Source organism: Hyaena hyaena, unplaced genomic scaffold (assembly GCF_003009895.1).
Source record: "Hyaena hyaena isolate Hyena2069 unplaced genomic scaffold, ASM300989v1 scaffold_25, whole genome shotgun sequence".
Taxonomy (NCBI): domain Eukaryota; kingdom Metazoa; phylum Chordata; class Mammalia; order Carnivora; family Hyaenidae; genus Hyaena; species Hyaena hyaena.
The window spans coordinates 365,649-377,999 of NW_024080657.1; the positions used below are offsets into that span (position 1 = coordinate 365,649).

Genomic DNA, 12,351 nt, shown 5'->3' on the forward strand with positions numbered 1-12,351 from the left:
TCTCATGCAGAAGAATTCCAAATAATTTACATAGATACTTGGCTCTAAAACAGAGGATATATAACTCCCTTTCTTTGAGTGGGGGTTGCACATAGTGACTTCTAAGGAGTACAGTATGGAAAGGGGGAAAAAGAGTGACTTTGCAGTGGAGGAACCTGAGAAACATGACCTTACCCAACCTCCACGATTAAATTGTGTTGATAGTAAGTCCCTTAATATGATGAAATGGGATGTGATGTGATGAGGATAGCACTTTATGTCCCTGTTCCTCTTCCCAACAAGCCACAATCCCTGTCTAATCATGGGAACAAATCAGACAAATTAGAAAAGCTGGGTATCATACAAAATACTTGACTGGTACTCCTCAGTAGCTGTCAAGGTCATCATAAGCCAGATAAGCCTGAGAAACTGCCTCAGCCAAGAGGAGCCTAAGGAGATGAGAGGATAAATGGAATGTGTGTCCTGGATAGGATACAAGAAAAGGACATTAGGTAAAAAGAGGAAATCTAAATGACTCCTTGACCAGAGTTAATTATAATAGTGTAGGGATATTGGTTCATTAATTATAACAAAGATATTTTACTAATGTAAGACATTAATAATAGAGGAAACTGGGTAGAGAGTATATGGGAACTCTGTACTATATTCTCAATTCTTCTAAGTCTAAAATTGTTCTACAAAATAAAGTCTGTTAAAAACATAACTATCCACGAGTTGGGCGGGGCGGGGGGACAGGGAACATATGTATGAAACACGTTTGCCCACGAGTTGATCATTGTGGGAGTGGGCGGCATGTGAGCAGCCAGGAGGGGACATGAGGGCTTTCTGGTGAGTAGCAATGGGCCTCCGACTGCTTGGGGAGGGGCTGTCTTCTGAAGCCCCATGTGTGGTCGTCATACTGTATGTGGTCATCATAGTCCAGAGAGCCACTCCCTCGCCATGCCCTTACCGCTGTTCCTCAGTTAACAGTATCTCCAGGGTCCCCTTCATGCCACTGTCACCTCATGTTGTGGCTGGCTCTTAATGCTCCTGCCCACTGGACTGTGAGTCTTTGGGTGCAGGAAGGCCAGTCACTGCTAGATGGGAGCCCTAGTTCCTAGCACAGCCCTCCCTCAAGGCTGGTTGAATATTTCCAAGCTCCTCCTTTTGTTCAGCAAAACTCTGCCTTGTGCAACTTTTAACTAGCTCCTCCCCAAAACTTCCCCACCTGCCCCCCCTCCCAAGAACAAAACAGAAGAAATCAGCTTCCTTGCCACATGACGGCCCCTTAGATATTTAAAGAATGGCATTTTGGTTTTTGTTCAACATTTCTGGAGCCAGGCACAGTGCCAATGCCCCATTAATTATTTTCTTATTCAGTCAAAACATCCTCCATTCCTTCATACAGTTTTCATGTGATGTGGTTTCCAGCCCTCTCATGGTTTACTACACTGCAGTGTGTTGATGTTTCTGAGTAAGGTGCAAAGGACTACACACAGAGCTCCTGGGGCCAGCACCTGGCCTGTGAGTGCAGCCTTGCTCCAGGCACAGCAGCTGGGAATGCTGGGCACCCTGAGCTGAATGGGAGTACCAAAGGGCAGAAAGGCAGTGCCCAGTTGGGTAATGGTGACAGCAGTGGAGGCTATGTAAGATGGAACAAGAGCAGGGTCTGTGTTGTCAAGGGCCTGCAGTGCTGCAATAGGGACCTTGGCCTTGATTCTCTTGGAAGACCTAGAAGGCTTTGGGTGGGGACTCAGAGCAAAGACCCGACTGCCTCATTCATTGCACAGGGCCCAGCACATAGAAGGCTCCCCACATATGTGTTACATGACTCTTATGGTGAAAATGCCTGATGTATCTTTGGTAAGACTCTATTCTCCCTGTTTTCAAGGCCCTGGCTTCATTTGTAGGAGAATGAATAGTGACAGCTGTGCCTGTATTCACCTAGGAGATCATATTTGCCTAAGTTGGGAAGCAGGAATATAAAGCTAGGTTAGTCCTGGAAACAGTGGAGGTTGAGGCCTGGCTCAGTTTTGAGCCAGGAGGTGTAGGAGAGCCAGATTCTCTAGGGAACAGACAAACTGAGGCCTCAGATTGGGCAGAAAGAATATGACATTGGGGTGAAAGGCAGGGGGTCCTTATCGTCATTTGCTTCTAATTAGCCAGCTGTTGTAACCTTAGGCAAATCACTTTACCTCATCAGAAAATGAGGAAACTCACCTGGGTGAGCTGCTAACTGAGATGTTCTGTGACCCCATTTGAGCATTCATTCAGCAGATAGTTTTGTTTTGTTTTTGTTTTTGTTTTTTTTTTACAAATAGTTTATTGTCAAGTTGGTTTCCATATAACATCCAGTGCTCATCCCCACAAGTGCCCTCCTCCATGCCCATCTCCTCCCTCCCCCCCACACCCATGAGTCCTCAGTTTNTAGACTGTCTCTCCGCAATATGTTCCTTGTGTTGTTTATATCTTTAGTATCTATACTCTCCACTGTTATATTCCCAGAGCTTTGCACAGTACCTAGCACAAAGGAGAAAAATAAAGGTTAATTAAATGAATTATTTTACTTATCAGACAGTAACAGAGGCATTATCTTCATGTATCTTTCTTCCACTATACATATATATTTTTTTACAAATAGTTTATTGTCAAGTTTGTTTCCATATAAAACCCAGTGCTCATCCCCACAAGTGCCCTCCTCCATGCCCATCTCCTCCCTCCCCCCCACACCCATGAGTCCTCAGTTTGTTCTCAGCATTCAAGAGTCTCTCATGGTTTGCCTCTCTCCCTTTCCCCCACCATTTCCTCCCTTCTTCTCCCCCAAGGTCCTCCGTTAAGTTCCTCCTAATCCTCCTATACATGCAAACATATGATATTTGTCCTTTTCTGTCTCAGCAGATAGTTCTTAAGCATCTACCATACACTAACCATGGCCTGAAGTGCCAGTGTAGGCACATAAACTGACATCCTTCCTGCCCTTATGGGGGCTCATGATCTAGTCTGGGGACAGACAATAAACAGATAAATTAGTAGACACAAAATGTTGTAAATTGCTGTTAGGAATGGAACAGAGAGCTGGGTTGGGGGGTGGGCTTCTTAAAAGGAATGATCAAGGAAGCCTTCTCTGAGGAGATGATGTGTAAGCTGAGACCTGAATGGTGAAAAGAACAAACTGTGGATGGCCTGGGGTAAGAATGTTCCAGAAAGGGAATAGTAAGCTCAAAGCCTGAGGCCAGAAGGAGCTTGGTGTGTCAAGGGGACTGGAAGGGAGGGCAGCATGACTGGAACAGAGTAAACAAGGCAGGGCGGCAGGAGGCCAGGCTGGAGAGCAGGGCAAGGGTGAGATAGGCCAGGCAGAAAAGGGACCTGACTGGCTGGTGTGTGTGGCATGATGGGTTGCAGGTAGATGAGGGTACCTGTCAACAGCACTGCCCTCAGTAGGTTCCTAAACAGATCAGATCACTGGGTTCAAATCCTCCCCCCACCTCTTTCTGTCCTTGGGCAAGTTACTTAGCCTCTTTGTGCCTCAGTTTCCTCATAGTATGGTGGTTAGAAGCATGGACCCTGAAGACAGACTCCTAGAGTTCTTATCCTAGCTTTATTGTCTCCCTGCTGTGGGATGTTGGACATATTTCTTAACCTCACATCATCCTCTGTAAAATGAGGATAATAATAGGACCCGCCTCATGGGGTGATTGTGAGAGTTTAGATGAGTTGGTACACAGGGAGGCCTGCAGAAAAGATGGGGGAAGGCTGCAAAAGGAAAGATTTAGAAGGGGAAGACTCACTGTTCGAATTCTGTCATTGTCCCGAAGAAGAGAAAATGCCTTCACTTGACACAAGAGTTGAGATTGGACATTGGGGAAACCTTGTAAAACGCTATGCCCTGAAGAGGGACTGCCTGAGTGTGATTCTTGGAAGCCTGCATGGAGGTAGGACATGGACAGAGCACCTACAGACTCTTCTAACCTGAGCAGCCAGAGGACTTTGATGTCATGTAGCAAAAGGAACCCTGGATGTTCCCCCATCACTTGCAGAGGGGTCCCCAGATGGATTCATCTTCTGTTTGGGGCCTTGTTTTTCCCATCTAGGAAATCTGCTGGCAGAAGTAAATGGTTTCTGAGGTTGAACTTTCTGGGACTTCTGTTCTCCAGGGCCTTCACCAGATCCTCCTTCCGAAGAACCAGTGTGACATGCGGCCCCTGGTCCTTGTGAGCTTGGGAGCCGAGGTAATACGGATGAGGAAAGAAAAATTTTGGGAACTGGTTGACAGCGAGGTAAAAGAGAAGTTGTACAGCTTCCAGATCAAGTACCCCAGGTGAGTGCTGGAAATGTGCATACATCCCACCAGATCGAATAAAAAAGTTTTCACCTATTATTTTAGTAAAAGTAAGAAAAAAGTGCTAGTACCTAGTGCTGAAAAGGGGGGAATGAATCTGGTAGTTGTTGGGACCCCCTAAATTGTCTCAATCCTTTTGATAATAATTTTACATTATGTTTCCAGGGCCATACCCTTTGAAGTAAAGGTTACTTGTGAATTTATCTTTATATAATTAAATTATACAAAAAGCTACATGTGCTAAGATGCTCATAGCAGCCATATTCATAACAGAAAAACCACTACTACCACCCACATGTGTCATACTATGGGGATAGTATAGAAAATTGTGGTGCGTTTCTTTGATAGTGCATAACCGTTTTATTGAAAAAACTGTTAAGTTTAGGGGCACCTGGGTGGCTCAATTGGTTAAGCATCCGACTTTGGCTCAGGTCATGATCTCATGGTTTGTGGATTAGACCTTGTGTCAGGCTCTGTGCTGACAGCTGGAAGCCTAGAGCTTGCTTCAGATTCTATGTCTCCCTCTCTCTGCCCCTTTCCTGCTTATGCTCTGTCTCTCAAAAATAAATAAATGTTTAAAATTTTTTTAAAAAATGTAAGTTTAGGGTGCCTAGGTGGCTCAGTCAGTTGAGCATCTAACTTCAGCTCAGGTCATGATCATGTGGTTCGTGGGTCCGAGCCCTACATCAGGCTCACCGTTGTCAGCACAGAGCCCTCTTTAGATCTTCTGTCCCCCTCTCTCTGCCCCTTCCCTACTTGTGTTCTCTCAAAAATAAACATTAAAAATTTATTTTAATTGTAAGTTTAATGGTTCTGCAGCAGGAAGGTAAAATAGGTGATATAATGATACATGAAAAGGACAGGGTGCAAACTTGTATATATACTATGGCTATGTCTTTGTAAAACAGAAGAGAAAAATCTAGAAGGAAATCAGAAAAAATGGTAACCTCTGTAATATTGCCAAATTTATAAGAGTCATTCTGTCTGGAAGGTGAGACTAAAAGGTACTTCCTAGTTATCGTTATATATTCTTCTAATCTTTAATTGTTTTTGCAATGCATATGCATTGCTTTTATAATGAAGGAAGAAAAGAAATACTTAAAAAATTTTTTTGTTTTAATGTTTTATTTATTTCTGAGAGGGAGACAGCGTGAGCAGGGGAGGGTCAGAGAGAGAGGGAGACACAGAATCTGAAACAGGCTCCAGGATCTGAGCTGTCAGCACAGAGTCCAACGCGGGGCTCGAACCCATGGACTGCGAGATCATGACCTGAGCCGAAGTTGGCCGCCTAACCAACTGAGCCACCCAGGTGACCCAAGAAATACTTTTTAAAAGTTGTTGTCAGGATAGTGGCATTCCAAATTAGTTTTTTTTATTCTCCAAATGTTTGGTAATGATGATATATTACTTTTATAATTAAAAAATTAATATCTATCTTGAAAGATTTGATAAAATTTTTTTTTACTTTCCAAATTTTCCAGAGTGAATATATCTATATTGTGAAAAAGATCTTTATTTCCTATGTAAAAATTAACGGAGACAGTGGCTACAAAGCTATTTTGATCTCACACTGTTATTACTAAAAAGTGTTTGAGTATATACCCCCTAGAATATATATGTAAATGTGAATAACATATGTTAATAATTTATTATTATTATTATTATATATGTATATTGCTATACTAATATATACATTATTGACATATCAAAATAGATATTTAAGAAGAATAAGATAAAGATAAATATGAATGAGGTCCTACTATTTTTTTCGCACACCCCAGTGGATCTTTTTCACCTCTTTGGGTGACATGCTCTGCAACCCCGCTTTGGGGCCCTCAGCCTAGACTCCTGGTCTTACCACTGGGCCTCCTCCCTCCATCTCCTTCCCACTAGATCTTTTCTGCATACTGTGCTCTTGCTAAAACCCAAATCTGGCCATGTTAAACTCCTTAAAACCTTTCAGTGGCACTTCACTGCTTATGGATAAAATGCAGACTCAGTGCCAGGTATGTGACCCTTCATGGTATGACCTCTCACCTCCCCTGCAGCACTTCTGGCCACCTGTAATCTGCTCTGTCAGCTCAGGCAGATTGTCTCCTACACCCTGTATATACTTGACTTTGCCAGTGCTGCTCCTTCTGCCTGAAATGCCATCCCCTAGTCTTGCCTCTCTCTTTTTTTTTTTCCTGATTCTTTAAGATTCATCTCCTCCAGGAAGCCTTCCCTGACTAACCCCAGGTTGGCATAAATATCCCTTCATGACACTCTCTCCAGAGCTCTGCCATTGACCATTGTATTGAACTGTAACTGTTTAGTGCTGGGTAGTTTGCACAGTTCTTTCCCCATCACTTGATTAATTGATTCATGAAGGCATGGACTGGGCTTTCCCTGCCTTTGATGTCTGACACCTATGTGTGTAGTACCCAGCACACGGTAGATACACAATAAATGTTGAATAAATGAATGAATGAATGAATGAATGAATGAAGCATTCTCATTGCAAAAAAACTGGAAAATGCTGAACATTTTAAAAAGTGAAAACCAGAACCATTTGCATTTCTCCAACAACCCTAAGTTTGCATTTTGTGTATTTCCTTTTACCCTATGTATTTTTTTTTTTTTTTGCTACATGGATATATGCCAAATGGATATGTGCCAAATATGCATTTATTATTCAGGGGCACAAAGTTTCAAAATGGAGATCATACCAATTATGCAATTTCTCATCCTCCCCCTTTTTTCTTTTCTTGCGGTGATATTGTGATCAGACATGGTTTTGCTGACAGGTGTGGAAGCAGGTGGTTCTAGTAGTAAGGAAAAAGGAGGTGTGAAGGGAAGCAGATCTGTAGAGTTACTACAGCCATGTCCAATAAGTATGTGGAAGAATCGATGTGGGATTTGTATAACTTTGGATAAATCATTTCCCCTCTCCTTGGATTCAGACTCCATTCTGCAAAACAAGAAAATGAGACCAGACCTGTGTCTCTTCCCAAGCATGGAACATATGCACAGAAGATTTACAAGATGATTTTAGGTGGTATACAGGTTGACATTTTTAGCTTTCACAGCTATGTATTATTCTAGTGTGAATTAGAAAAACAACATGACTAGTTAACTAAACCCATGATTTGACAGATCTTGTTGCTGAGAATAAAGCCAAAGTAAATATTTAAGTAAAAGAAACTTGGGAAATTTAAGAAAAGTTATTAGTAAATTAAAGAACAGGTGAAATTTAAGAAAAGTTATTAGTAAATTAAAGAACAGGTGATATGTAGATATAGCCCAAATTGGGGCAGTTTTGTGGGAAAAACACATTGGGAAGCACTGGTCGTTCCTTGCAGTTCAAAGATGCCACAATTCTCCAATTCCTGTGTACAACCAATAGAGCCACCTACTCAAAAAAGGATTTTAGGAGAATTAGATCCTCGAGTGATACCTGGCATAGGATGGGTATCAGTTATTGCCGGTAGAATTGAAATTCAGAAAAGGTTTCCATAGACTTGAGGGTGGCAGATGTTTGAGCGCTCGGCATCTGTGCTGTCCAGTCAGCACTTCGCTGCAGTGATCTGCAATGCTGACAGACGGAATTCTGATGTATTCATTCACTATCTGAATTCCTGGTTTCTAGACTGCTAAAGCAGGCAGAAAACATATCCATTATCTAGCTCAAATCCTCCATGTTGTAATTGAGGACTGTGAAGCCCCAGGAAGGGAACGCGACATCCTGAAGTGGCCGCACGACACCTGTCCTGTGAATGCCACAGGCTAGATAACCTGACGTGTCTCCCCCTACAAGGCACAGGGAGGGCTGTGGAGAATGTAACAAATATATAGCTGAGTCTCCCAAGACAGAAGAGAAATCTCCAAGGGCCAAAAGGAAGTAGAGCCAAAAAGCCAAAGCACAAAGTGTGATCTAGTGTGGGATTGCCCAGTGGGAGTGGGCTGGTCTGGGGGTTAAGGGCATCAGTGGTTGGAATTTTACACCTGCAGGAACATATGAACCTAAATCCCCTCCACAAAGCTGAGGCCTTTAGAAGAGCCAACCTGTTTTGTGAAAAAATAAGCTGGAAATCAACATGACCATCAGCATCAAGGAATCTTGTCTGTCTTAACTTGGACTTTGAGTACTCCCCCAAAAGAGACCCCTCAAGAATCTATAATCACATACTTGCCCTTCATAAGTTTTGGTGAGTCCTATAGCATCTTTGAGCCCCAGTTTCTGTGTTTGTGAAATGTGGTGGTTGTGAGGATTACATGAGTTAACAAATAAAGTGCTTGGCCTGTGGTAGGTGCTAAGTCAGAGTTGGATATTGTTTTTATTATTGAAGAAATTGGGAGTTAGTGAAACTTTTTTTTTCTTGTAATTTTATTTTTATTTTCGTTTTGTTTTACAAATAGTTTGTCAAGGGGCGCCTGGGTGGCTTAGTCGGTTGAGCGTCCGACTTTCGCTTAGGTCATGATCTCGCGGTTCGTGGGTTCGAGCCCCGCGTCGGGCCCTGTGCTGACTGCCAGCTCGGAGCCTGGAGCCTGTTTCAGTCTGTGACTCCTTCTCTCTCTGACCCTCCCCTGCTCACGCTGTCTCTCTCTCTCTCCTAGAAATAAATAAAACATTAAAAAAAATTAAAAAAAAAAAACAAAAAAAACAAATAGTTTGTCAAGTTGGTTTCCATATAACACCCAGTGCTCATCCCCAGAAGTGCCCTCCTCCATGCCCATCTCCCCCCTCCCCCCCACATCCATCAGTCCTCAGTTTGTTTCTCAGTATTCAAGAGTCTCTCATGGTTTGCCTCTCTCCCTCTCCCCCACCATTTCCCCCCTTCTTCTCCCCCTTGGTCCTCAGTTAAGTTCCTCCTAATCCTCCTATACGTGCAAACGTATGATATTTGTCCTTCTCTGCCTGACTTATTTCACTAAGCATAACACCCTCAAGGTCCATCCATGTTGCTACACATGGCCAGATTTCATTGTTTCTCATTGCCGTGTAGTATTCCATGGTATAGATAAACCACATCTTCTTGATCCATTTGTCCGTTGATGGACACTTAGGCTCTTTACATGTTTTAGCTATTGTTGAGAGTGCTGCTATGAATGGGAGTTAGTGGAACTTTTTAAGTGGAGACTATCCAGTGGTATGCTGGTGAATGTTTAACAACTGACTCCCTGGGGGGTAGGGGGGTGGAAGGTAAGCCTGATTTGAAGTGTTTACAGATTTCTATGGTGTGTATACTCCCACCACGGCCAATTTCGGGCTCCCAGCCCTGTGTCACTGAACATGGGCTTGAGGAGAAAGGCATGTAATCAGCTCTCTGAGCTGGGAGGGGCTGACTTTGGCACACCACTGAGACAAACAGACCTAGCCAGTAGCCCATTCTGACCTCTGGGTTTTTTATTAAGTTGGTGTCTGTGGATCAAAGTTTACTCTCTTCTGGTCAATATAATGTAGCTGGAAGAATGTTCTAATTTGTTAGTGACTTATTAGGCTTGCTTCCTTAGATGAGAGTGTAACCAAGTCAATGGAAATGGAATGTGCCCTTGCCTTGCTGTGGTCTCAGAAGGAAATAAACCAACGAGTGCTGAGCCCCCTCTCCCTTCCCCACTCTCCTCCTCTTCTGTGCTATGAGGGAAGGGGATGGAGTAGAGCCAGGTACCAAGACCAGTCCAAGGCAGCTACCAACCTACTTTCCGTCTCTGTAGGTTTGCCTGTTCAGGGCATTTCGTGTAAATGAGATCATTCAATGTGTGGCCTTTTGCTACTAGCTTCTTAGCACAACGTCCTCAGGTTTCATTCATGTTGTAGCCTGTATTGTTTATTATCATTCCTTTTTATTGTCAAATAATAGTCCATAGCATGTACATATCACACTTTAGCCACTCCTCAGGGGATGGATGTTTGGGTTGTTTCTACTTTTCGGCCATGATGAACAATGCTGCTATGAACATTCTTCTGCAAGGTTTTGCATGGACATAGATTTTCATTTTTCTTGGGAATATGCAAGGAGTGAAATTTCTGGATAAGTTAACTCTGTTTAACCTTTTGAGGAACTGCCATACTCTTATCCAAAGTGACTACATCAGTTTACTTTCCCATCAGCAATGTACCAGAACCTTGTTTTGATATCTCCACCTTATTATACATTTTAATCTATTTTTAACTTCATTTATTTATTTTGTGAGAAATAGAGTAGTGTGCATGTGTACACATGAATGTATGAGCAGGAGAGGGGCTGAGAGAGAGAATCCCAAGCAGGCTCTGCACTGTCAGTGCAGAGACCAACGTGGGGCTCCATCTCGTGAACTGTGAGATCATGATCAGAGCCAAAATCTAGAGTCAGATGCTTAACTGACTGAGCCACCCAGGCACCCCTATGTGTATATATATTTTTAATTATAGCCATCCTAGTGGGCATAAGTGGTATCTCATTATGGCTTTGATTTACATTTCTTTGATGGATAATGATTACCTATATAATTTAAATTTTTAATAGCCACATTATAGGAAGTAAAAAGAAATGGGTTGTAATTAACTTTTAAGATATATTTTATTGAATTCAGTGTATCTCAATATTACCATTTCAACATGTAATCAACATAGACATTATTAGTCAGATTCTCTACATTTGTTTTTGTTCTAAGACTTTGAAATCTGGTGTGTAGTTTATACTCACAGCATATCCTTCATTCACATTGGCCACATATCACATACTTAGTAGCCACATGTGGCTTATGGCCACCACACAGAACAGTGCAGGTCTAGGGGAAGAAAGTGTGGAAACGTAGAGGAGGCAGAGAGAAGAGTCTGGAAGAGGCACATAGGTGGGATGGAGCACACTGCATTTAGGAATTGGAAGAGTGACAGGAGGCAAGGCTGAAGGGTCAGGGGGTCAGGAGGAGCAGGTGTGGGAATTTCAGCATCTGTGTCTTAACTTCAGTGATGAAGATCTGTGCCAGAAGTTCCTCCAGGAGAACAGCTGGAATATCTTTCGGAAAGACCTCATGCGGCTACTGGTGAAGCCTCGCCAGCATCCACCATTCATCCCAATCCGGCCCAAAAAGAAAAGGATCTACAACCCCAAGGGTTTGATGCTGGATTTGTGTAGCCTTGACAAGGAGACTAAGCCTTGTTATCCCATTTTTATGGCACCCCAGAAATACCTCCCCCCATTGAGGATTGTCCAAGCCATCACAGCCCCCCGGTACAAAGTCCAAGAACTCCTCCCTCAGTATAAGAATGCAGGAGTCCTTATCTAGACCCAATAAAAGATGTTGGGTTAGCCACCATGTTTCCTGAATGGCCACAATGGGACTTGTGGGGTTTAGAGTTGGGGGTTCCTGGCGGCTATGGGTCCAGAGAGATGTGTGGGGGCAGCAGCTCAGGTACTGTCTCCCTTGACATTTTTGGGGCTGAGTGGATGGTCAGGAGGCTGGGTGTGGTTGGGGTAAGCAATGAGGATGGTCTCAGGGTGGGAGGGTCTTATTAGGTGAGATGGACAGGAGGCACAGAGGGGCTCAGATCAAAGTGAGCACGTCTAGGGCTGCAAGCTAAAATGCCTTCCAGAGGCCACACAGGTCACCTAACGGAGTGCAGCAGAAGGACTGGGCAGGCAACAGGCAATGGTGGGGATTGGTGTGCACATTCCCTATCCAGATGGAACAGCTGCTCCCTCTCCTCATTTGATGCCATGCCAGGAAATAATGCAAGCCCGGGACATGCCATGTCAGGAAACAATGCATCCTGGGACTGCCAGTCCTTAGATTTTTTAAGAGAAAAACCCAAGAAACCCAATACTTTAGATGATTACTACTGGTTTTTAAATGTGAGCAACTAATTCAAATTGTTTTTGAAATACTGTGTTAGGCAAACAAAACACATATGTGGGCTGTGTTGGGCCTACAGGCTGCTGGTTTGCCAGTGCTCATCAAGCCCCTCTGACAGGGCGTTGCCAGAAACTGGAGGAGGTGTGACTGGGGATGGGGTGGAGGTGGGGGGTATAAAGAGCAGGAGAGACAGATGGGCAGTGTATCAAGAGCAGGTA

The 12,351-nt window shown here is 43.5% G+C and overlaps 1 protein-coding gene across 1 annotated transcript in view; it reads left to right on the top strand.

The window, feature by feature from the left end:
* Positions 1-11,591, top strand: part of CNBD2 (cyclic nucleotide binding domain containing 2) — a 53,885-nt gene extending 42,294 nt beyond the window's left edge. The window contains exons 11-12 of the mRNA XM_039227182.1: positions 4,134-4,297; positions 11,248-11,591. Coding sequence (XP_039083113.1) covers positions 4,134-4,297; positions 11,248-11,566 — 483 coding nt within the window. The 3' untranslated portion in view covers positions 11,567-11,591. The remainder of the gene's footprint in view (positions 1-4,133; positions 4,298-11,247) is intronic.
* The last annotated feature ends 760 nt before the right edge of the window (positions 11,592-12,351 follow it).